The sequence below is a fragment of the Aricia agestis genome, chromosome 20 (assembly GCF_905147365.1).
Source record: "Aricia agestis chromosome 20, ilAriAges1.1, whole genome shotgun sequence".
Taxonomy (NCBI): domain Eukaryota; kingdom Metazoa; phylum Arthropoda; class Insecta; order Lepidoptera; family Lycaenidae; genus Aricia; species Aricia agestis.
This window is the reverse complement of record NC_056425.1, coordinates 3,848,944-3,875,437: the sequence shown is the minus strand read 5'-3', so window position 1 is coordinate 3,875,437 and position 26,494 is coordinate 3,848,944. Positions and strand designations below refer to the sequence as shown.

General features: G+C 38.2%; 1 protein-coding gene across 1 annotated transcript; it reads right to left on the bottom strand.

Moving 5' to 3' along the window:
- Positions 1–1,211: 1,211 nt before the first annotated feature.
- Positions 1,212–25,748, bottom strand: LOC121736988. The gene is made up of 21 exons (XM_042128487.1): positions 25,315–25,748; positions 24,923–25,046; positions 24,126–24,232; positions 23,720–23,885; positions 22,868–22,990; positions 20,594–20,852; positions 19,380–19,534; positions 17,190–17,362; positions 16,408–16,675; positions 15,511–15,642; positions 14,767–14,903; positions 14,189–14,215; positions 12,552–12,716; positions 9,064–9,271; positions 8,490–8,633; positions 7,190–7,931; positions 6,471–6,751; positions 5,271–5,446; positions 4,427–4,894; positions 2,068–2,158; positions 1,212–1,542 (listed from the first exon to the last, which is right to left on the bottom strand). Exons 1-21 carry the CDS (start codon positions 25,485–25,487, stop codon positions 1,228–1,230), a joined length of 4,434 nt encoding a protein of 1,477 aa, XP_041984421.1. The 5' UTR covers positions 25,488–25,748; the 3' UTR covers positions 1,212–1,227.
- Between the last annotated feature and the right edge of the window lie 746 nt (positions 25,749–26,494).

Sequence of the window (26,494 nt, the reverse complement as noted above, 5' to 3'; positions counted from 1 at the left end):
AGCAAAATATCTTTAAATCCGTTTATTCATCAGACGGAAAGCTGCAAGTTACAACTGGTAACAAAAAAGCCTAACTTAATCGGTGAACGTGTATTGCTAAGTACTCACATACGGTTTTGCTCGATAGTTTTGCTCCAAATCGAGTAATAATTACTGTGTGGAGTGTGGACCGCAAAACTTACAAGTGACAGCTCGAAGGCTCGCATCGAGCTGCTCGAAGGATTGATGAAAACGGATCGAGTCGGATTGATGGAATGAAATATATCGATTTAGAATAAAACTATCGCGAGAGCAATGCTGAATGTAGGGACGAAATACCCGAGCCGCGGGTTTTGCTCGACGTTATTGCTCGATCGAGCATAACCGTATGTGAGTACTTAGCAATACACGTTCACCGATTAAGGCAACCGCACACAGGCGATTATCGGTCGATAATAACGCATGGCTGCGTTTTTATCGCCCGATAATTTCTTACGAAAGAGCGGCGCGGCACTATTATACCATCTCTCTCAGGTATGCAAGAAAATTGCGTTATTGCGACTAATTGGGGGCGACTAACCCAAAATTGACGATTTTATAATTTTTATACTTGAAAATAAGCCCCGAATTGTTTCATTTTCTAAACATAGATACTCATAGATACTACATTATATTTCCAAGAATTAGATCTGGCGAAAGCACGATATCTTAAAATTTTCTCGATTGAAAAAAATTACAAAGATGCATCTAATTTTCACGAATTTTTCATATTATATTGCATATAGACAGACAGTGCTTTAAACCAATTTAGAGTTCTTTGCATTAAAATTTAAACTGAGTTAGTTTTTAACTTGTTTTTAACACATTGCATAGACTTCTTTCGTTGAGATACTGACCTGGCGAATTTTGGAAATGTTGTATATTTATAAATTATAATATAATAATATAATATCTATGGACGCTTCACACCACGTCGGTCTGGCCCCGTGCTAAGTACCTAAAGGACTTTATCGAGTTATTAAGAAAAAAACTATTTTGGCGATGATTCCGCGTCGTCCTTTTTCACCTGGCATATGAAAGACGGGCGTGAATGTGAAGAGAGAAGGACGATGTTTGATTTTTTTAGGTTAGTCGCCCTCTTAAGATTAGTAACGAATAACGATTGATGTTTCTAATCAATGCACGCTTCCTACACGTTACATCGCTTAGATTTATAAATAAAACAGTATATAAAAATAAATTATTTTATTAACTTTCATTAACAACTTGTAATAAATGAAAAAGTCGTTTAGTGATGTCGAGCAGCGACCTGTTTTCGCAACACTGCAAGAATTTCTCCGACTGGGATTCGACTATGCTGCAGAGAGTTTTAGTCTTCCCATCCGCTAGGGACTGTTTCATCAGCTCCAATAGCAACTTGTCTTCTTCTCTCTTCCATTCCAGCGGTTCTATCTTCACATTTACTTCACTCTCTGCTACGGATTCTACAGATTGAGGGTTTTCATTGACTCTATGTTGCACTTCAGTAGTTGTGTATGTTATCTCGTATGAGTCTGCAGGTTCCTGCAAAATATTATGTTTATATTTTATAGCTTGAAGTTTTCCAGAACTTTTTACAGAAATAAACGGTAATCGTAAGAAAAGTACTTATATCTGTAATAAAAAGTATCAATTGACGACCTCTGTGGCTCAGTTGGTGGGCTGTTGGTAGCTCAAGCCGGGGGTCGCGGGTTCGAATCCCGCCGACGGAACAAAAAGTTTTCAAAGTTCCTGGGTCATACATGTGTATTAAATATGTGTATCATATAATAAAAATCTTAAATATATGTATAGTATAAAAGTATTAAATATATTTCTGTTGTCTGGTACCCGTAACAAAAGTCCTTCAGGTACTTGGCACGGGGCCAGACAGACGTGGTGTGAAGCGTCCATAGATATTATTATTATAATCTCTATTCTCATATTTTGAATACCTCTAGACGCAGTGTATTATAACAAAGTATTAAAAATTCTATTAAAATTAAATCAATAATTACTATTTACTACCGATTGTCTGTGAAAAGTAGAATTATAAAAAGTATTACTTACTTCTTTGACTTCAGAAAGTAATTCTACAGGATTTCCTCTCCCTTCTTCCATAATTATTTCTCCTTCAGGCTCTTTCTTAACTTCCTTAGAACTGAAAACAAAGTTTAGAAAACAAAATGTTATGGTTTCAAAAAAAAAATTGTCATACTAAGTAGCTGTTACAAAATGTGTACAGAGTTTTTAGGTTTTACTGTGAGCTTGTTACATTAATGATAAAGCCCACTTGTGTGATGTGTCTATCCCACTGACCTCCATGATACTTGTATAATGGAGGTTAGTGATCTATCCACATTGCAACGTTATGTGGCCTTGAGGCTTGAGATGCATTTTTAAATGAGCCATTTAATAATTTTTAATGGGCGGCACGTCTGTCAATTCATTATGTACCTTCTTATGTTATGAATAAAATATAGTTTTGAATGAGTCATTTTGTCTCAACCATCACATTGCAGTGTGAACTGAATGCGGAAGTTCCGCAATATTTTGGGTTCCTCAACCGTTACCGCTCGCTCGTCTTTTGAATGTCTGTTCTTTAGTCTGCTATCGGAATCGGATGTCAATCGGAATTTTAAAAATGCCGAAATGCCTAAAAGTGCCGTATTGAGCTGTAGAAATTCAAATAGAAACGTTGGCCTAGATAATGGACACGTTTCTTATCATCGCTACGACACAGTAGGTAGTAAAAAAGTGGCACGCTCGTTTTCATACAAATGGAGCGACATGCTATCTATGCATGGTATCTATCTTGATCTATGTCTGTGAAACGCCTATATAATAGACTAGCTGTTGCCCGCTACTTCATCCGCGTTAACACAGTATAATAACAAAGATGGATAGTTTTCTCCTTTTTGTTTTTGTGGTTCCTTATACAAAGGGTATTTATAGTTTGTGCGTTTTATGATGATATGCGTGACACATTATAATTGACAATAGTAGGGAAGTTACCTAACAAAAATTAATCGATAGTTTACAAATATCGAATAACTTCGTAAAGGAATTGCAATCGAAATTATCAATTTCGTACTGACATTTCAGTGGTGCCGGCGATTTAAGATGGCCGCCCTTTTTTATCGATTTGATTTCGATTCAACTGAGTCAATCTCTATTGACATAAGTTCCATTTCATGCATATGACATTTTTCAAATGTTTTCGTAACAATAATTTTATACTCCTATTTCACAGTTTAGTATTAGTAGTATTATATTATTTTCATTTTTATTTTTTTACAATTATACATTTGTTTTTGTAGATGGAATATAATTTATTACATTTTGATTTTTTTTGTTTTCTTGTAAAAAAAACCCGTAGCAAGGAACATGAAAACTGTCACCCATATCATCTTAGAACGCACAAACTATAAGCAAACGTCAAACGCAAACGTCAATAAACTTTCATGTTTCTAACTCAAGAAATGACAGACTTTCATTGAAACTTTCTACCCCAATTTCACCCCCTTGGGGGTAGAATTACCAGAAACACTTAAATACGTATCCATTCATTTTTAAACAGTAGCACAAAAATAAAGTTTCATGTTTCTAACTCAAGAAATGACGGACTTTCATTCAAACTTTCAACCCCAATTTCACCCCCTTGGGGGTAGAATTTCCAAAAACACTTAAATACGTATCCATTCATTTTTAAATAGTAGCACAAAAATAAAGTTTCATGTTTCTAACTCAAGAAATGACGGACTTTCATTAAAACTTTCAACCCTTATTTCACCCCCTTCGGGGTAAAATTTTCAAAATTCCTTCCTTAGTGGGTGTCTACTTAATAAAACAACCCTACTCACCAAATTTCGTGGCTGTAACTTTTACAGTTTTTGCTCAGCGATGATGAATCAGTCAGTCAGTACATGTAAATATTATAAGTATAGATGACGCCCGCAACACCGCTGCGCCAAAATTAGTTTATCGCGCGGGAACCGTACATTTTTCCGGGATAAAAAGTATCCTATGACCTTTTCCGGGACTCAATTTTTTTAAATGAAATAAGGGGGCAAACGAGCAAACGGGTTACCTGATGGAAAGCAACTTCCGTCGCCTATGGACACTCGCAGCATCAGAAGAGCTGCAGGTGCGTTGCCAGCCTTTTAATAGGGAATAGGGTAATAGGGGAGGGTAGGGAAGGAAACAGGGGAGGGTAGGGAAGGAAATAGGAGAGGGTAGGGAAGGGAAAAGACTAGGGGATTGGCCTCCGGTAAAGTTACTCACTTTCCCGGGACTCAAATTATCACTATACCATAGTGCAAAAAAGTTTCAGCAAAATCGGTTGGGCGGTTTAGGCGTGAAGACATAACAGACAGACTCACTTTCGCATTTACAATATTAGTATGGAAGTATGGATTATATAAATTACCTTTCTTGATCATCGCCACAATCAGTCTCATCGTCATCCTCAGTTGTGCTTCCGTCAGACATGCTCGCCTCTTCCTCGCTAGAACTAGTTTCACTATAACGTAACGTCTGTTTCTTCCTATTTAGTTTTTTCTTTGTCGACTCCGGTTCTTCAATATTTGGTTTATTTAAAACCATTTTAGGTGTTTCGTTAGTTGGCTTGTCGTTGACTATTTTTATTGTTTCATTGATTTGTTTGTTATTAATTATTTTTGGTGCTCCGTTATTCGAGTCGACAGCAACAATTTTAGATATTCTATTGTTTTCTTTGTTATTCAAAATATTTGGCGTTCTCTTAGTAATTATTTTTTGTTTGATACTATTACGGCTTAGATTTTCTTCTTCATTATTATTAACAGTAGCATCTTCTTCATCCTTGTTACAGTCCTTATTATTATTCGTACAAGTGGATTTTTTGTAGAAGTTGTCCCTGAAATTGTGACAGTTAAATAGATCATTTTGATTTTGATGTGAAAACTGTTATGTTACAAACTTTCTGAGGAGCTATGACAGATTCCCATCAGTCTTTGATATTTTGTAAACCTTAACAGACAGATAATTGTTATTGTGCAATATTTGCTGTCAAACGCCTGTTGCTTTGCTGTCGATACATCACCCTGACAGCTACCTGAATAAGTGGGCCCCTAGACGATCAATTTTATTGTGCGTCAAGTAAATGTGCAATATTATTGATTGCCCTAGGCTAGGTTGATATTGAACGCGCCCGCCTTTCAATGTTATTGTCAAATCTAGTACTAATCGTCTAGAGAGAAATATTAATTTATTTATTTAACTAAACTACTCACGCAGTTTTCCGTCTATGCGGGAACAAATAGAAAGTGTATTCTGCTAGCGCGGGGTAGTCACGCAGATTTTCCAGGAGGCCGCAGCACCATTCACAAGCAGTTGCAGTTTTTTTACCGAACATGGATAATAGTAACTCTGTGACAGCACAGCGGTGATCTTTATTTGGTATACACTCCTAAAAATATGGTTTGGTAAAATTAATTTAGTAAATTCTAGTGCAATAAAAATTGACAATCGCAGTCACATAAATTAACATAAGAGGAAGGTGTACCTGAATGATATCAGACCAGAACAAAGTATTGTGCAACGATAAGTTAACATCTTTATAGTCTAGTACAGGGGTCACCAGATGGCGGACCGCAGTCCGCATCCGGACCGCTGACCCATTGTGTGGGGACCCAGCATGCTCGAAGATGATCTTCGTTCATCTTAGGACTTCAACATCTCCAGGATTTAATGTCAATATCTATAGCTTGCACCAATATTTCACTCCAAACTTTAGAGAGATAATTAGCTACAAAAATATCTTTAAAAAATACCTTTGTTATTTCTATAATTACCTTTGTTTAATTTTTTTAATAAAATGTGTGGACCGCGAAGGTCATTTCATGTCTTAAAACCAGCGTTGCCAGATTTTTTTTGTGCCAAGTCGGGACTTTGGAACTTTTTGAGCGAAAAAATTTGGGATTCTTCAGTCAAAAGCGGGACAACGTAAAAAACGGTATAAAATCAAAAGTTTTTTGAATTTTTATCTATAAATTGGCGTTAAAATTACGTTTAAGTGACGATAGATAGCTAAAGTAGCCAAAGAAAATCCACCCCTCTACCTCCCACATACTCTTATCTTCATTACGCATCTTTCTTTCTGCGCTGCGCGTACGTTCGGACTTTCCCCGAAAAGCGGGACTGAGCCTGTCCCGCGCAGGACATTTAATTTTGATGAAAAAATCGGGACGTCCCGCCAAAATCGGGACGTATGGCAACGCTGCTTAAAACGGGCCCCAAGCTAAACTATTTGGTGACCCCAGGTCTAGTATAATAATTTACTGGCATAAAATAAATTATAATATACTCTTAGAGTCTATTACCTATATGTTACCTTATAGGTCCACAACGTTTTGTTCTGTTACATTAGATAAGTGGGTTTACAAACAAGATCAATGCAGCGCTTTAAGATAACTGACTATAATATAACATACCTCAATTTTCTTCATATAATCCTCCATACAATTACCAATGAAATGGTCCCTGAATTTCTCCAGCCTGTCTGCTTGATCCGGTGTTAAAAACGCCATGAATTCTCTGTACAATTCCATTTCATCTTGACCCAAAATTTTGTGCAAATCCGCAGCAAGATATAGAGGGTTGCCATTGTGTACGTCAAAGGCTTGCAATATTTCGTCGATTCGTTGCTTCCTGTACATTGTTTTCGACATATTCATATGGACAGATAATTTCATTATGAACGATATAGCAAAGGCTGGAACAAAATAATAATAGGTTATAATAAAATAGTAGATTATAAATATATTTACAGAGCGAATAAAAATGCAAAGTCTGTCTGTCGCATTGAAAAAAGCCACATGACAGATAGAAACAGCGCGTATAGTTACACGCTGCGTAAATTATCTTTAGGAGTCATTACTCATATAACTAGCAGCGCAATAAATATTCAAGTTTCGCTTACCTAATAATGCTAAGTACTCACATACGGTTTTACTAGATAGTTTTACTCCAAATCGAGTAAAAATTACCTTGTGGACCGTAAAACTCACAGCTCGAAGGCTCGATAAAATTCTATAAATCTAATTTCCTTCGAACTTACTCGACGCCAGCCGATGATAAGAAAGAAAAGGGTGGGGGCTCGCATCATGAAAAAGGTTGAAAAACACTGGCTTTAAGTATTAAAAAAAGTTACCTGTATCTTTCTCCTTATCAACAGATTCATCGCTTGTTTCTTCTACTTTTTCAGCACTTATTCCTTTCAATTGTTCAAAAATACTCTTGACATGGCTATAAACAGTTTTGGAATATGTCGCATAGTATTTTATCAACAATTTCAACTTATTCGTCATCTGCGGTCGTTTGATAGATTGGCATGGGCAAGTTTTCCTTTTGGCACCTCTTATGAAATCCGTTATAAGAGTTTGCCTGGTCCTTTTCATTTTCCTTAGAATTTTACAACACCTGCAGTGTTGTTCGGAATTTTGTGATGCCGGTTTGCTCGTTATATTTTGTGGTCTTTGAGCGATTCTCACAAACTGTATACCACTCGGTACTTTTGGTGGAGTAATTAGTTTTCCATTATCGATCGTTATGGTGGGAGTCGGTACAGTGGGAGGGTTTTCTACCACCGAACATATGGGTGTGGTTATTACCGATGTGGCTACGGTGGCTTGAGGCGTGGTTTGCGGCACCAGCATAATGCCATTGGATGTCGTAACCAGGTTGTAGACTCTGGTAGCGACTGTCAAAGTCGGTGTAGTGGTTACTTCTTGTGTGGTTACTTCATCTTTCTTCTCATTTCCTCTATATTTCCGAATCGGCGCGATCGGTAACGAAGTTGACTTCGGAGGGTAGTTGTTTAAAATTTTTGAACCGTCTATCTCGACTCCGACAGGTTCCGCGCCGTTCACGTGAGACCGTTTGTACAGATATGACTGAAACAAATTTTATCGGTATTAGTTCAAATTAGATTATGACCTGTGTACTGATAGAAAATAAAACCTACAGCCTAGGTCATTAGGTAGTATTTTATTTGAATTTTGTCGGTCGCGGTTGCGTCGTCACTGAGAATATTAACAGCTTTAAAGATTTTCATGTCATCCGCGAATAATACAAACACTTATCAATATAAAAATAATAAAAAGTAATGTCCCAAACAAGGGTCCTTGTGGGACTCCACAGTAAATTTTGGTGTCATGTTGTGGAGTGTCCATTGACAACAACCGCGTGTAATCTTTTACTTATGTTCGAAGCAAACTATCGAAATAATTACTCTCTATTCCCGCTGTAGCTAATTTTTTTGACAATAGCTTAAGGTCTATTTTATCAAAAGCTTTGCTATAGTCTGTGTTACAGCATCTACTTACTATTGGGTATAGTGTATACATTCGATCAGATACAAAGTCTGTAAATATGGTAAGGTTGGATAATTATTAATTATCGTACAATGATAATTAATAATTATCCAACCTGCAAGGTGCATGCATATTCACCCGGAAGCGCTTGTTGGTCTTGGCGAGGTAGACGACCCAGGAGCGCGGCATTTCGTGCTCGGGCTGGTCGTACAGGGTGCGCGTGGGGTCGAACGGCAGCAGCTTATGTTTAACAGGCTCAACGGTGCGGTTCTTGATAAATTTCTGAAAAAAAAAAAGGTTGTCTATGGTCACGATTCAGAAAGAAGCGGGGTTAGAAGAAACATGAGTGATGTCACGTGACCCTCTAAATCTGGGCAAGGAATTAATTTTTGCAATATAGTTGTGATTTCTATTTCGGCAGGTATAATTGTGCCTCTTATATTTCTTAACTAGTAGGTTCTAAATTAGTATTTGTGGGTTTTTAATTAGTGATTATAGGTAACGTACGCACGTTGGTGGAGCGAACTGTTGTCGCCACTACGAAAATTAAAAATGATTATTTACAAGTGCTGCCACCTAGTTGTGACTAGCGACTACAAAATATATTCCACAAAGATATTATTATTAACGCCCTTAAGACTTCCGCACCAAGAAGATATGCGCTGCGAAGCAGTGAGGCTGGAACCACGGCAGAAGATTAGGGCATACTCACATAGATAGGATTATTGACGTCCTTAGACCTCCGCACCGTGAAGATATGGGCTGCCAGGCAGTTAGGAGACATCCACGGCATCAGGTAGCGGCAAACGAGCGCCGTGGCCGCCTGCAGCCCGCGCCGCCCGGGCAGCCGCGGCAGACGGTACAACTCCGGATTGTGTTCCACATACCAGAAGAACTCGTCCAGACCGAGAGCTATTAATCTGGGGAAAATAACGTTTAGGAAATTGATACATAGGCAAACTCAAATTTCAATTTCAAATTCTTTATTAAACACACAATATAATATACAAAAGTATAAACTAGGTAGCGTACATCACGTCGTCTAATCCCATGCTAAATACTTGTGTAATGGCAATCAGACAACGGACCTATGTAATTGTGTAGCTTTATGTAAAACGCAGCTCTGACAGATCACGATTAACATTGATAGTTGCAACCGTTCATGAAATAGATAAACCCAAATTTTGGTGAATTATTTCTTAAGCACTATCGATTATGTCAGCTTTCAAACAAAAAAACTAGATCAAAATCAATTCACCCGTTTAGTTGCTACGGTGCTACGCACAGACACACACAGACAACCAGACATACAGACATGTCAAAGTTATAACACCCCTCTTATTTTTGCCGGGGGTTAAATACCTGTAGCGTTGCTGCGACAATAAACAATAATCAACAGTGACATGCTTTCCGCTACAAAGAATTCATATAAACCAATTTACCAAACCTCGACACGAAGTTTTTTTAACAGTCTAAAGTAGTTAATATTATATTAACGAGCTTTTGCCCGCGGCTTCGCTCGCGTTAAGAAGTATTATTATATACAAACTTTCATCCCCTATTTGAACCCCTTGGGGTTGGAATTTATCAAAATCCTTTCTTAGCGGATGCCTACGTCATAATGTCTAGCTGCATGCCAAATTTCAGCCCGATCGGTCCAGTGGTTTGGGCTGTGCGTTGATAGATCACTATTGCCCGGTTCCTATATCTAACGAATCGTCACTGTACATCAGCTACCAAACGTTTTTCACTTACGGGTAACGAACCGTTATAGGCGTTTCACAAAGTTATTTTAGCTTCTACCTGCTACGAACAGTCGTTAGTAACGCGCTAACCGAAGCCCTCCCGACGGTAATACTGCGTTTTGATATTAAAAACCTACTCATTTCAAATTTATGGTAACCAATGTTTATTAACGGCTCGATCACTTAATAATCACTTAAATAATCCGCGTTTTATTTAATTTGGTTTGTTACGATGAAGAAAAAAAACATTTTAGTAGAAAATGTAGTTTTACCAAGTTTTACCCATTATTGCCAAAGAGAACAAAACGCAAAATACCTATTATATACTGTGATCATTGATTTGACATTTAAAATAAAATTTAAAATTAAAATTTAAAATGCTTAAAATAATGAAAAACTAAAATTAATAAATAAATTATCATATTCCTACTTGATCACAGTAGGCTAACCAAATTTGGAAAAAAGTATAGTATTAAGTGCTTATTCAATTGGTATAAACAAAAATAATGTTACTTGATTAGTTTTTTTTAAATTAAATTTTTATGCAAAATGACCCGGATAAAGGCCAACTTTGACTCTCTTTAAAAAAAAAAACTACAAAGAATATCGATCTCGGAGTTTTACTCTAATGTTATAATCAACTATAATATTTTGAAAGAAAAACAAGGTGAAATAAAATTGAGGTTTTTATCACACTGTGCATCACAGAAAACCGGCGTGAAACAGCGCTTGCGCTGTGTTTCGCCGAGTGAGTGAGTTTACCGGAGGCCCAATCCCCTAACCCCTACCCTATTCCCACCCTCAACTATTCCCTTCCCTTCCCTTCCCTACCCTCCCCTATTACCCTATTCCCTCTTAAAAGGCCGGCAACGCACTTGCAGCTCTTCTGATGCTGCGACTGTTCATGGGCGACGGAAGTTGCTTTCCATCAGGTGACCCGTTTGCTCGTTTGCCCCCTTATTTCATAAAAAAAAAAGTAGGTTCCTTTCCAGGCACCAAAAGTAAAATAATTTTGATCATTCTATTTTTAAGCAACAAATGAAAACAGTCACTACGTACATACCTGCTGGTTCCCTTCACTTTTAAGTAAGGGTAGGTATATTATATTTTCAGCAAGTAAGTTTTCAACGCACGGTTTATCCAGTCGAAATCTAAGCTAAAAATCTGAATGATCCTATGATTGTTACCACTATCTTCGTCGGAATCAGATTCATTTCAGTCTGATAAAATTTCTAGATCACTAAGATCAGTATGATCACTGTCTGAATGAGACATAATGAGTATTTCTCACAATATTAAAGAACACAACAACGTTCAACCGCCTGATTTCGCGCGGTATGTAAACAACTAACGTCTAGTAAACTTGGACGTAACAAAATAATTTATAGAAACGCCACATGCTTCCATGCCCATACAATAACCTAACGGTCCGTTATAAAAGCCCTCCCTACCGCCTACCATCCGCAGGTACCAAGCATACGGTAACTTTGCTTACGAAAGGTTTTTTATAGAAACACTTTCGGGTTACGCCTCGTCCTCGAATCTACCATCCGTAAGCAAAACGATTCGTTTTGTGTATATTGGAACCGGGCATATGTCAATCAGTCAGTCAGTCACCTTTGAGTTTTATACATAAACGAGCTGTTGCCCGCGGCTTTGCTCGCGTTAAGAAGTATTATTTTATACAAACTTTTATCCCCTATTTGAACCCCTTCGGGTTGGAATTTATCAAAATCCTTTCTTAGCGGATGCCTACGCCATAACATCTACCTGCATGCCAAATTTCAGCCCGATCCGTCCAGTGGTTTGGGCTGTGCGTTGATAGATCACTATGTCAATCAGTCAGTCACCTTTGGGTTTTATATATATAGATATAATCTATCGATTATAATATATAGGTCTACCTGACGGCAAAAAGGGGAAAAAATAAATTGACGCTAGCAATACTGAAGAAATTAGAGTTAAACTTTTTAAATTTTGATCCTTTTTTTCCGTATATTTTGATCCTTTTTTTCCGTATAGCGGCTTATTGTGTGTGATACAATATAAAAATTTATCCAATGATCAAGGATATTATTTTTAAATCTGCCATCCAAGTGTGAGAGCCATGCTTTGGCACGAAAAGGGCCCGACGAAATATCACGGGCTCACGGAAAACCGGCGTGAAACAGCGCCTGTGTTTCGCCGAGTGAGTGAGATTACCGGAGGCCCAATCCCCTGCTCTTTTCCCTTCCCTACCCTCTCCTATTCCCTTCCCTACGCTTCCCTATTACCCTATTCCCTCTTAAAAAGCCGGTAACGCACCTGCAGCTCTTCTGATGCTGCGAGTGTCCATGGGCGACGAAAGTTGCTTTCCATCAGGTGACCCGTTTGCTCGTTTGCCCCCTTATTTCCTAAAAAAAATATCCAAATTTGCCATCAGATCCTGGTAGACCTATAGCTACGCTATACTCACTCGTCCTCCGATCTCAGGTAAGTCATCCGTCGCGTTGTGTGCGGCCGGAAGGGCGATGGCGGCAGCAGGTATGGGTACAGGAACACGCTACTGCTCGCCACCACAGCCTTGAACCGCTGCGGGAATTTACCGCGGTAGATGTACTTGTTCGATGTTTTCGTCGACCTGTCAGGGCCGGATTTATATTTTTTATGAGTACAGGCAATTTTAATTTTGCCGCCCCTATGTACTATCAGAGAAGTTGATTCCTAGGCAGATGGCGGACCTAAGTAATTTGGTCGCTTTATATCAAACCCATAAAACCGATCACAGCAAACATTGAATTGACATAAGCCGACCACATGACGTAGGTCCGTACACTGCCTAGGAATCAATTTCCTCGATGGTACTACGAACTCTGCCGCCATCCTCCCCGAGGATGGAATGTGACGGAAATGGATGGAGGCAGGGGATTCCACACATACTCTGTATCTATGGATAGTCTAGTTTCCTATGTTTTTTCTTATTAGTAATTAAAGGAACTTTAAAAAAAATAAACATACGTGAAAGAATTACTCTCGAAGATATCACAATTCGAAAATCACATAAAATAAACCTTCCCAAAACGCTCCATACAAAATGTTAGCAAGCAAGCATTGCGTTTATGAAAGTACATAGTTTCATAGGAAAAACTGTTATAAAAACTTATCGAATGGTAAACAGACATTAAGAAATTTAATAAAAAAAACTTCGACTCGAAAGAAAACTGAAGGATGAGAAGAAAAATACAATTAATTTTATATGCTTATTTTTACCGTTGTATTTTATTTTAAAAATCTGCTAATCTTTGACCTTGGCATCATCCCTATTCAGGGTAAGTTCGGCCACGGCGTACATTCAGATACCGGGTATGTTTAAATTAAGCTTAAATACAGGTGAGTTTGGATAAAGGGAAAGTTCAGATCAGATACATCATACAGGATAAATCTATACTAATATTATAAAGAGGAAGAGTTTGTTACTTTGTTTGTTTGAACGCGCTAATCTCAGGAACTACTGGTCCGATTTGAAAAATTCTTTCAGTGTTAGATATCCTATTTGTTGAGACAGGCTAAAGGCTATATTTTATCACGTTAAGACTAATAGGAGCGAAGAAATAGAGGAAAGTGTGGAAAAAACGGGGGAAATTATTTGAAAGGGCTTATTTGAACGTACTGGAGCAATTTTTGTGTTATTTGGCACACATGAAGAATAGACCACGTGAAAGGACATAGGTTTCTTTTTTGCGGAAAACGGTTTCCGTGACATTCCTAAATTGCGGGGGCGAAGCCGCGCGGAACATCTAGTTAAATAATAAATATAGAGTAATTGCGGATGCAGGCTAAGTTTTAAACATGGAATGTTTCAAATTATTACCCTACATCTTTAAGAATAATTTATTTTTAAATATATTTCTTTACTGCGTGTTACAGTTCGACAAGGCTTTAATTGAATGTGTCAATGTCAGTCAATGTGCGCTGCTGGTAAAGGAGAACTGTCAAAAATGACGTTTTTGTATGATAGAAGCGTTTGTTCCTTTTCTCGTCACGTTCATAAACAGCCTTGTCGAACTCTAAATGTAAACGTTAAAAGTAAATTAAAGTATAAAATATACTTACATTCTGTCCATCTCGTCCGCCATGAACCTGCAAACATAAAAGTGTAATATGAGTCATTAGTCATTACTCATTATAGTTTGTGTGTTTTAAGATGATATGGGTGACAGTTTTCATATTCCATGCTACGGATTTTTTTACAAGAAAACAAAAAATCAAAATGTAATAAATTATATTCCATCTACAAAAACAAAATATGTTTCCTATAATTGTAAATGAATATAAATGAAAAGTTGCTAAATGCTAACTTATTAATAGAAAATTATAAATATTAACTGTGAGATAGGAGTATAAAATTATTGTTACTAAAACATTTGAAAAATGTCAGATGCATGAACGGAACATTATGTCAATAGAGATTGACTCTGTTGAATCGAAATCAAATCGATAAAAAGTCAAAGAAGAAACGTCAGTACAAAACGATAATTTCGATTGCAATTCCTTTAGGAAGTGATTCGATATTTTTAAATTATCGATTAATTTTTTTAGAATAACTTCTCTACTATTGTCAATAATTATGTGTCACGCATGAGATCATCTTAAAACGCACAGTGCAGTGCAGTAGATCATAATTTACTTACTTGACCATCTCCTGATTCTCTGGCGTGACCTCTGTGACGGATTCCTCGTAAGCAATTATTAGGTCTAGCGCCGGCCGCAGGTTGCAAACATTCACTACTGATGATGGGTTCTCGTCAGCAATCTTGTTCAGTGACTTCTGCGCATCAAATATCGGGGATTAATGAGATGAACACGAAAACACAAAAAAATAAAGAAAGAGGGAAGAGAGATGTTTATGAGAGATTATTACATTTTCAAAATTAAACTATAAAATTATTAAAGGCCATTTTGCATTACGAAACTATATTAGGTTCTTAAATAAACTAACTTTCGACGTTTGTTTTCTAGTTGTATCACCTTTTAGTAAGCCTAAGCCCGGGCGCGCACTAGCGGCCAAGCCGCAACGGCCAGGTCGCGGCGGCCATCGAATGTATGGTGAGGCCGCAGACCGCCGTGCGGCCAGGTGCGCGTGGTCTATGGCGGTTTCATACTAAGGTGATTATCTCGATGGCCGCCGCGGCCTGGTCGCTGCGGCTTGGCCGCTTAGTGCGCGCCCAGGCTTAAGGTTTTGGCCCTTTTCTGGTCATACGGATTATCGCCAGGGCGCGGTCCGCATGCGGGTGATAGCATGCTCGTGGCCACGCGCGTGTCGTGTGACAGGAAAAAAACAACTATTACAAAAAAAAAAAAACTTTAGGTGCGGGAAGCTTGCCCGTGGTTTTGACTAAACCGAAGCTTCGTTTGGACACTAACCAGGTACTTACCAGGTACTCTTTGAACGTAGCGGCGCGTCCCCAGTGTTTAGGGTTGACGCACACCTGCATGAAGTTCGACGCGCACAGCTGCACGTGCTGTCGCAGCTGTTGCTCCAGCAGCAGACGCTGCTCCGGTAGAAACTGCAACAAACTTCACATTTAATCCATACTATTATTATAAATGCGAAAGTGTGTCTGTCTGTCTGTTTGTCCGTCTGTTACCTCTTCACGCCTAAACCGCTATACCAATTTTGCTGAAATCTGATATGGAGATAGACGAGGTTTGGCGTATTATTACTTAGTTTTGTATAAAATACAAAAGTAAGTAATAATATTTTACTTTGTATGTGCTCCTTGTATTGAGTTTACTGTGGAAGTAGCAACAATGAAAGAGCATTTAATCTGACACTGTCATCGATGTTGACCACCACTTCTGTAGCCTTAGCACGGCCACCAGTAGAAATGCGAAAGTATGGACAAACTGTGGAGATAGACTTAAGGTAGCGTTCCGATCTTTTTTGCGTTCCCAAAAATTCAATTAAAATGCCACTTTATGACAGACTATAATCCTAAAAATTCAAATAATATCTTACTATATGACATATACTATAGTCTGTCATAAAGTGGCATTTTAATTGAATTTTTGTCGGTCGCGGTAAAGATCGGAACGGCACCTTTAGTTTATGTCCACAGTTTGTCTATACTTTCGCATTTCTACTGGTGGCCGTGCTAGGGCTACTGGAGTGGTGTTTGTAACAATCTATATGTATCTAAAACCCTTTATCCGAATTTACCCTGTAACCTAATTTACCCTGTATCCGAATTTAACCTGTATCCGAATTTACCCTGTATACGAATGTACCTTGCAACCGAATTTATCCTGTATCTGAATTTACTATTACTCACCTTGACAGTTTCATCGATGTTGACCACCACTTCTGGAGTAGTGTTAGTGACGATCTTAACAACGGCAGGGGTGTCCCCCTCTCCTCCTTGCAGCAGTTCCGCCACGCCCTCTTCCACTGCCATCGTCACGTCCTTAGGGGGCGCTGGTGTAGGGGGCGTTGGCTTAGGGGGCGTAGGCTTAGGGGGCGCTGTCTTAGGGGGTGTTGGCTTAACCGCGGTCGCGTGAGAAATAACCTTCGGCGGTGCTTTGCCTTGAGTTATTGGTACTCTGTAATAAATACCACTCTTTAGCTATACAAATAGTAACAAATCCTCCCCTATCCGAAACTTTAATTTCGGATTCGGTTACGGTTATGGATGTCTCTACATCGGATATTCGATAGTATCGGTTACGGTTACAGTGCGTTTACCTAACCGAAACTATAATATATGGATTGTAACAAAACTAAGTGATAATATTCAATGGTGTGTGTGTTTTCCTTGTAGAGAGTTCACTGTAAAAGTATCGGCATTGAAAGATCCATTTTTTTTTCACTTGTATGGGCGAGCGTCCTAATGTCACGAGATTCCCTATACAAAAGAGAAAAAAAAATTGGGCTTTCAGCGCTGCTACTTTCACAATGAACTCTCTACAAGGAACACATACACACCCTAAAGTATTATCACCTAGTTTTGTTACACCTTGTATAATCGCTTTGTAACTTACGGCGCGGCCTAACAACCCTGGTTAACATCGGTTAGGACTCTGGTATATACGAAAAGTAATGCTAAAATCAACCTACATATTGTCTTTTCCGCTTTGTACACAGTTCTCAGCCTGCTCCTGGTGAATTTCCTCGTTTACTTCATCATCCATCGGCTCCGTCTTCCCGATGGACATGCGGCGGGCGAATATTGGAGTTGATTGCTTCTCCTCGTCGGAGACTATCTCTCTCTTTCCTTTCCATTGTACCTGCTGATGATAATGATGATCTTATTAATATTATGTTTATGCAACTAGGGAATGCAATAACGGGATACCGGGATCCCGAAATACCGGGATCCCGCATGTATTTTGCGGGACTAATCCCGTTCGAAAATTTAGCGGGATCCCGCGGGAGTGGCGGGATTACAAAGAAGCGTGATTCATACGTGTAACTCTGCGCGAGGGGATGCGAGAACTGGCTACAGGCAGCCCACTAAACAATTTACAGTCAATTCACCTATATTTCAATTTAAATGATAATAATTGTACCAACCACCAGCTTGGAAGCTGAGCGAACTTTTTCAGCTGCTGGCTACTTTGTGTCGAATATCAGGAGCCGTTTGGGAAGCGACAAAATTAATACATATAACTTTTATGAGCTTGGGCTGTATGTATGTAATGGAATCTTTTAGCACAATTTTCTCTTTATTTCGAAAAATTTTTTTTTAATAAAACATGAAAAGAAACAGGCGTGGTTTTTTTTAGTTTATTTTAACTATTATTATTATTATTATTATTATTACGTAGCCATTTCCAAAAAATGATTAGTTTTTTTTTTACATACTCTGAAGTCTGAAGTATTTAAAACCCTTGTAAAATAAGTGTCCGACAAAGTTAGTTTCATTTGAATTCTAAGAATAAAACAGGGTCTATCAACTAAATTAATTATTTTGAAAGTTCAAGTTTACTCTGCGGGATCCCGCAAATACCGGGATCCCGCGGGATTGTGATGGTTCAGTCCCGCAAATACCGGGATTGAAATTATCTGGCGGGATTGCATTCCCTATATGCAACATATTCGAGGTTCGTTGTTTTTGTCATGTGAATTTTTAAATGTGCCAGGTAAAGTTAAGCCGGCCTTGCATATGTCACTGTATATTTTTTTACTAGTAAGGACGGTAATACCTCGATCGCAGACAAAATAGATTTCAATTGTTATGCCACAGCCGGGTGCCGATTGGGGATTGATGGGTTAAATTATAAAATACTAGATGTTGCCCGCGACTTCGTCCGCGTGGACTTTAGTTTATAGTAATTGTTCCCGTACATCGATTTAGTCGATTACGCGCAAATCAGAAAAGCATATTGTGTGGGAGCCGCACATTTTTCCGGGACAAAAAACATTCCTTGTCCCAGATTCAAATTAGGTAGTACATCTCCAATCTCCATGCCAAATTTCATCAAAATAGATTAAATAGTTCTGGCGAGAATCAAACGAGAATCATAAAAGTTTACTGTGCGGGAACCGTATATTTTCCGGGATAAAAAGTAGATCCCTTGTCCTTTCCCATAAATAGGCTATCAAACGCTGCAAGGATTTTTCAAATCGGACCAGTAGTTCCTGAGATAAGCGCGTTCAAATAAGCCCTTTCAAATAAATTTCCCCCGTTTTTTCCACACTTTCCTCTATTTCTTCGCTCCTATAGGTATTAGCGTGATAAAATATAGCCTATAGCCTTCCTCGACAGATGGGCTATCTAACAGTGAAAGAATTTTTCAAATCGGACCAGTAGTTCCTGAGATTAGCGCGTTCAAACAAACAAACTCTTCCCAATTATAATATAGTATAGATAGAAAATATATATAATAAATGATCAAGTCAATGAGTAATTATTTGGTATAGACTATAGAGCATAACTTTAAGAGAGTTTGGCGGAACTCAGTGCATTGTTCATATGTGACATGTACTAATATCTACCAATAAACATGTTATTTGAACAACATTACTGATATAACACTGAATGCGATCTACCAATAACGACTCGTTTGATCACTGATCGACTAATACATTTTTTTTTGTTGGGTTATGAATGCGGTCTTGTTCTAAATGATCTAAAGAACAAAACCGCATTCGTAACTCAATACGTAATTTTTATTGTATGACACACAAATGCTTAACAGTGTCCAAATTACTTTTATAAGCTTAATTGCTGTGACAAAAGTTATTTGTATAATACTTTTTTAAGGTATTTAATTAGTAAGTAATTAGTTTCATAATTTTTCTTACTGTCTCCATAGCCACACATGCAGCTGGCGCCTCCTGTGTGTTCTGTATATCTTTCTCAGGCTGCGGCATTACTTGACACAACTCAGTCAGAATGTCTTCTAACTCCTTCTTGGATATCTTGATTATACTTTTTTCTAAGCTCTCTTCGTCTTCAGCTAAAATAATGTAATAGAAAGGTAGTAAGATGAGGTGGTAACATAAAGTTAATATACCTAGCGGAATAGAGAAACAAAGGCCTGAGCAAGAGAGATGTCACTATCAGTAACACTGCGTGGTAAAAAGAGACGTGTGATACATGACAGCAGCACACTTTTTTTAACGTCCAGTCGGCACGTGCCGCACGTTGACAATTTAATCTCATAGAAATCATGCTTATGTAAGTGTATACGTACACATATTTTTACACACATATGAAACCAATTTTAGTGTCGTTTGACAGCCCGAGATTGTTGCTCTATTCCACTAGGTATATTAACTTTATGGGTAAGGTAAGGTATTTCAGTACAATGTTGACCTATTTTAATTACCTAAGTAAAAAATAAGAGTACATATTTTTGTCGCTGTTAGTTTTGTACAGAGGAGTGTCATTCGGTAAGGATTTTTTTATTATGTAAGTGAGCTAAAGTGAGCTAATTGTGTAGGATTTAACTAATTTAACAATTACTTTCAAACTTGTTTTTCTAATTTTGGATGTAAGTATATATTATGTACTGTATGTATATTATAATCTCGAAAAGTCGACCTCTGTGGCTAATTGGTTGAGTGTGTGGCAGCTCAAGCCGGGGGTCGCGGCTTCGAATCCCGCCGACGGAACAAAAATTTTTCAATGTTCCCGGGTCTGGATGTGTATTAAATATACTTAATAAAAATCTTAAATATATGTATTATAGTATAAAAGTATTAAATATATTTCCGTTGTCTGGCACCTGTAACACAAGTCTTTCAGGTACCTACTTAGGACGGGGTCAGACTGACGTGGTGTGAAGCGTCCATAGATATTATTATTATTATATAATTGTTGAGTACTTGCATATAATTTATTTTTTATTTTGTGAGCAGAAAACAAAAGTTACTGATTGAAATTAGATATCTGAGATGTAGTTGACAACCCTAGACTAGTTTTAATAGTCAAGTACTCACTGGTTTTTTGAGCAGTGCCTAAAAAATACTGTTTTAAACTTTAAAATATAGTTGTCACCATATCAAATACTCACTAGCATCAGGATCCGCCGCGACATTATACTCCGGATCAGCATCATCATCATCCTCGTGCGCATTCGGTGCCGGGTTGAGGCACTCCTTCAAGAAGTCGTTCCATATCTCATCTACGTCCGTCTGAGGCAACTCGTCCGGGGGCACGAAGGAACTTTCTATATGCTCTATGGGTGTCGATGATAGGGAGAGTTTAGAGCGAGTACGTAAAGCTATCGTCGCATCCTCTTCTAAATTCAACTGCCGGCTCACTTTGGAGACCTGGAATGACGTTATCAAAGACATAGATCAAGATAGATACCGCATATCGCTCCATTTGTATGAAAACGAGCGTGCCACTTTTTTCCTACCTACTGTGACGTACCGATGATAAGAAACGTGTCCATTAACTAGGCCAACGTTTCTATTTGAATTTCTACAGCTCAATTCGGCACTTTTAGGCATTTAGTCATTTCTAGAATTCCGATTGACGCCCGGCCTGAAAGACGAGCATTGCTCGTCGTTTGGGAACGCGATATGGCATGCGTAGTACATACACATGCGGTATCTATCTTGATCTATGTCTGTGGACATTATACTAGGGGCGATCAAAAAGTAATGATAAGCGGGTATTTCTAAAGATAAAAATCCAAAAAAAAATGTTTTTCACTTCTTGAGTCCCTAACGACTTCCCAGCAAAAAAATTGTATCAATAGGACGTTGTTTCTAGGAGCTACATTCATTTGAATACCAACAGTCGAAGCGACAACACGAAAATGGAGAAAAACAAAGGGAGATGCGTCATCAAGCACCTCTGTTTGAAAAAAATGTCTATCAAAGAGATAGACGCTGATTTGGTGGAGACACTAGGGGACTCTGCTCCTCCATATTCTACGGTGGCACGGTGGTGCAAAGAGTTTAAGCTGGGTAGAATATCCACAGAAGACATCGCGAACATCGCGAGGGACGCCCAATCTCGTCCCTCACTGAGGAAAACATAAAAAAGTCAAAGAAATCTTATTAGCAGGCCGAAGAGTAACCATCAGACATTTAGCTGAGGATCTCATATGGCAGCATCCAAATCATTTCGACCACCAAAATGAATATGAAAAAGGTCTCCGCGCATTGGGTACCGCGAATGTTAACGGACGCACAAGAGCAAAAAGAACAAAGCCGAAGTTGCGATGGCTGCCATTCGAGAAGCAGGCTTCGAACTGGTCGAACACTCGCCTTATTCTCCAGATTTAGCCCCCAGCGACTTTAATTTGTTTCCTCGGCTCAAGCCTCAAGGAACACCTCAGGGACAAGAAATTTGAGGATGATAGCCAGGTGATGGCTGCTGTAGAGGCATTTTGAGAGAGCTCTGATAAAGATTTTTTTTAAAGGGTATCTTAGGTTTAGAGAAGCGTTGGACTAAATGTATCGACTTGTTAGGAGACCACGCAGAAAAATAAATAAAATTTAAACTAGAATCGTTATTTTATTATACTCATTGTCATTACTTTTTGATCGCCCCTCGAAGATATGGTATTGGTATGTAAGAGCTAGCGACAGCCCGACTTTTTTGTTCTATCTTGTAATCTGCTGTGGCGGTGCCCACAATTCGCCTAACAATCCTGCATCGCGCTATCGAAGTTTCGAAGAACGGCAAGTTATATACAACGTCTGAAATGACGTCAGTGGGCTTCGGCCTGACCGAGCATGCTATCTCTCTCGGTCGGAAGATCTTCCTTTTCGGCCGCCACTAACAACGTTAAATTACTATCGAAGTCGTCATATTCAGATGTTTTGGCCTAATCAGCCAGCAGCCAGAGATTCTTAAAGCTGAAAGTTCTCCTGTATACCATTCTTTTAGAGGTAATAATGACCAGCAACAAAGAATATTGTTAAGAATAAAGATTTATCTTATACTAGTTGTCCAGGCAAACGTTTCTTTGCCATAATAAAGTATTTCGCCCGTATTATTTCATTGAAGTGACTAAATAAGTATGTCACCATGGCAACGTCGATCGCTATCCCGTCGCACAAACAATAGTCGCGGTCAGTCTCGAGTTGTAATAATTTACTATTATTTATTCAACAAATGCACTTATCAATATAAAAAATATATATCCACAGCCGAACATATAACCTCCTCGTTTTTTGGAAGTCGGTTAAAAAGTACCCAGTAGGCGATTCCCTCCGACCCTCTGAATATGCATATAAAATTTGGTTAAAGTCAGTAAAGCCGTTTCGGAGGAGTACGCGGCCTAACATTGTGACACGAGAATTTTATTTATACTTAAGATTAAGTTTACCTGTGGTACTACGAACGGTCCGTCTTTCACGACTTTAGGCGACTCCTCAGTCGGACGCGGCGTCGCCGGTGTGCGCGGTTGCGACTCCAGATCACTACACGACTCTATGTGATCGTCGTCACTCTAAAACAATTTCATGTTTACTGTTAAAAGCAGCTATGTATAGGCAGTATAGGCCATGGCCTATGGGTTGCAGCGTCCTATGGGGAGCGGCAGCATCCTAGGATGCGACAGAGTTCGTACATAGGGCGACAAAATTAAAGTGGCCTATACTCAAAAAAAATATAAATCCGGCCCCGGTTAAAAGTGAAGCCATAGTCGGTGTAACTACACTGCAGTGGAGCACGAAACACTTCACGCCTCAATGTTATTTTTTTATGAAATAAGGGGGCAAACGAGCAAACCTGCTGGAAAGCAACTTCCGTCGCCCACGGACACTCCCAGCATCAGAAGAGCTGCATGTGCGTTGCCGGCCTTTTAAGAGGTAATGGGATAGGGGAGGGCAGGGAAGGGAATAGGGTAGGGGATTGGGCCCCGGTAAACTCACTCACTCGGCGAAACACAGCGCAAGCGCTGTTTCACGCCGGTATTCTGTGAGCTCGTGGTATTTCACCGGTCGAGCCGGCCCATTCGTGCCGAAGCATGGCTCTCTCTCTCTCTCTCTCTCTTGTGAGATAGATATATTACTTATTCGCACCTAAACCGCTGAACTAATATTTCGTGTGAATTAAACTATTTCCAATCCAAAAGAAGCAAAATTTTATGTGTTACTCAAATAATTTTTAACCTGGCAAAATGTATTTATGATTTATGTTAAAGTCAACATCCGGACACAAGAAAATGTATATTTACAGGTATATCATCATTGGTAGGATTATATTCCTCGTCATCTTCATCGTCAGGTAGTTCTTGGGCAATGAGAGCCTCCACTTCAGGTCTCGTCTTCACCGGGATATGCTCTATCGGCTCCAGCTGCAGGTTCCATGGTGCCGTCACCCGGGGGACCTTCTTGATGGTCCTATAAGGTTTTAAAATATTTATAATAGAAGACTACAAAGCAGGTAACAACTCATAACTTACTAAACACTTCAATTCTTCTTGTTTTAAATTAATAAGTAGTCTTGTTCTAAAATGTGATCTAAACAATATGACTGCAATCTGCATTCATAACTCAATTGATAACACAGCATACAATTGAATTGAGAAACCTCATTTTTGGCAGTCAGCTAAAAATAAAAGCCAAACCACTAATACATACTTAGCCTTGGATCTGGTTAATGTCGGAATATCCTCATCTGTGCTGGAGGCCTCCTCTTCCTCACGGAGCTTCACAAGCGCCAACACATGGTCGTTAGTTACCACTTTCTGTAAAAAAAAAAGTGTTTTATGTAATGATTAACCTATATATTTTAATGAAGTAGATTTCATTTGATTTAGTAAAACTTGAAAAATATATTAACATTCATTATTGTTTGTGTGACATGGTTTAGCTATAATATACATTACTACATATTTCATTAATTATAATTTAATAAAACTTTACATGAAGAAGAAGAACTAAGAAGAATATTAAGGCCAAAGCATTATTTACAGCAACACAGTTTTAATAATATATTTCAATGCTGTCTTAATGTAATAATCTTCTTATTAATAAAAAATACACTGTATATCTATGCCAGGGGTCACCAATTAGTTTCGCTCGGGGTCCATTTAAGAAAAGAAATGACCTTCGCGGTCCGCACAATATTTTTTGATTAAAAAAAATATTTAACAAAGGTAATTACGGAAATTACAAAGATATTTATTTACATATCAATGAGAATTGTTTGGAGTGAAATTGGTGCAAGATATTGACATTAAATCCTGGAGATGTTCATCAGTAAGTCAAGACCGAAATTTATTTTTAACGAAGTTCACCTTCGAAAATGCTCGGTCCGCATACAATGGGTCGGTGGTCTGGATGTGGACCACTGTCCGCCATTTGGTGACCCCTGATCTATGCCTTAGTTATACAAAATTCTATGTTAATAGTGATTAGTGTAGCATTAAACTTACTTTAATTATTTTCTTCACACTGGTATCATCTAGATTGTTTTTCAAAGCTGATGCCTGTAAATTCTTCTCCAATTCCAATGTGTTTGAAGTTAAAACAAACTCAGTACTGCTAGTGCTCGTTAACCTGTAGGCATTTCAACAAATGAACAACAAATGGGATTTAAAATGTACATTTAATAATGTGCATTTAATATCTCTCCACTTTGGTCCATGATGGATAAAAATAGGCTATAGTAAACATAAAGTGGCATGTTCTGAAGCCCATGATTGACATTATTGTGCTTATCCTATCATGGCAAAACGAGGAAACTTGAGACTTATAATGAAGACTCACAAAAACATAGTTACATAGGAAAAACATTAGTATTTTTGAATAAAAATATAAGTATTACCTTTTCCGTTTCCGACTACGGTTTTTATTTTTATTCTTGCTTCTTGTATTAGGACTAGTATCTATTACTAATTCTTCTTCGTTATCTGATTCATCCATGTCTCTTTTTCTACTTTTTGTATCGGGACTTTTTGCATCTTTTAATAAAACCTTTTCATTGCCTTTTTCTTCCATTTTTATTAAGCTTGTTTAGGTAAAAACATAACTAATTTCATTGTTTATAGGAAGAGAAATATACGTTAAAATATAACAATCATTCGCAAACCGCAACTGTAAACTTATGTTACACTTTTACTACACAGAATTCATAGTTTTACTTCAGTCTTTCACTTTAAGATGTTGAAACATTAGGCGCGATAATTAAATTGTTTAAAAGCTTTTTAAAAACCTCAATTATGTAAATAATAAAATTCCACCAAATTTACGTTTCGCCTCTATCTTCTTCTTCTTCTTTTTTTATGGCGGCCTCAGTGAGTTGCCAATGTCAGACTGATTTTGGGTAGACTTTGCTCTATATTGCAGGTCACAGATTACTAGTATATATGTTGCAGGTCCGGTGAAGAAACAAGGTACAGTATCTAATAATCACTTAAATTCTGTTGAATATATCTAAAACAAACACAAACATATAGAGGTTAGTAAAACATCACAATTTTATATTGTTAGAAGTATATATTATGTCTATGGAACGAATACACAGATTACTAGTATATATTTGTAAACGAATATATGTACACAGAATATCAATAAAAGAGGTATTTACATAGCATAAAATTGATTTAAAATTCATAGGGCGAGGAATATTGGTAGGGAGGAGGTCATAAAGGGAGGACTGGTTTTTGGGACAGCAGAAAAAGATATGGTCCAAGGTACCCTCATCTAGGCCACACTCACAAAGAGAACTATCCTTGACCCTTATTTTTACTAAAAACACTGGGGAACAGCAATGACCCAACCTAACTTGGCAAACAGTTGAGCAAACCGTTTTGCTGCTTTGCGCGTATTTAAAGAACCAAGGCCTTACTGGAACTTCACTTTGAATGTCAAAGTAATGTTTGCCTTTTATGTTACTTGAGCTGGCCCATTCTCTATTCCACGTAATATATAAATGTTTTTTCGCCACCGGAATCAGATCCTGACAGTATAACTGGTAATGAGTTAGTGCGCCTGTTGTAACAGCT

Excerpts from the sequence above, each read along its gene's own strand:
- LOC121736988 (XM_042128487.1), bottom strand. The coding sequence starts at position 25,487 with ATGGAAGAAAAAGGCAATGAAAAGGTTTTATTAAAAGATGCAAAAAGT. Across the intron at positions 15,643-16,407 it reads ACATCGATGAAACTGTCAAG|TTTCTACCGGAGCAGCGTCT; the intron begins GTGAGTAATAGT and ends AGTTTGTTGCAG. Across the intron at positions 12,717-14,188 it reads GCGGACGAGATGGACAGAAT|GTCGACGAAAACATCGAACA; the intron begins GTAAGTATATTT and ends CGGCCCTGACAG.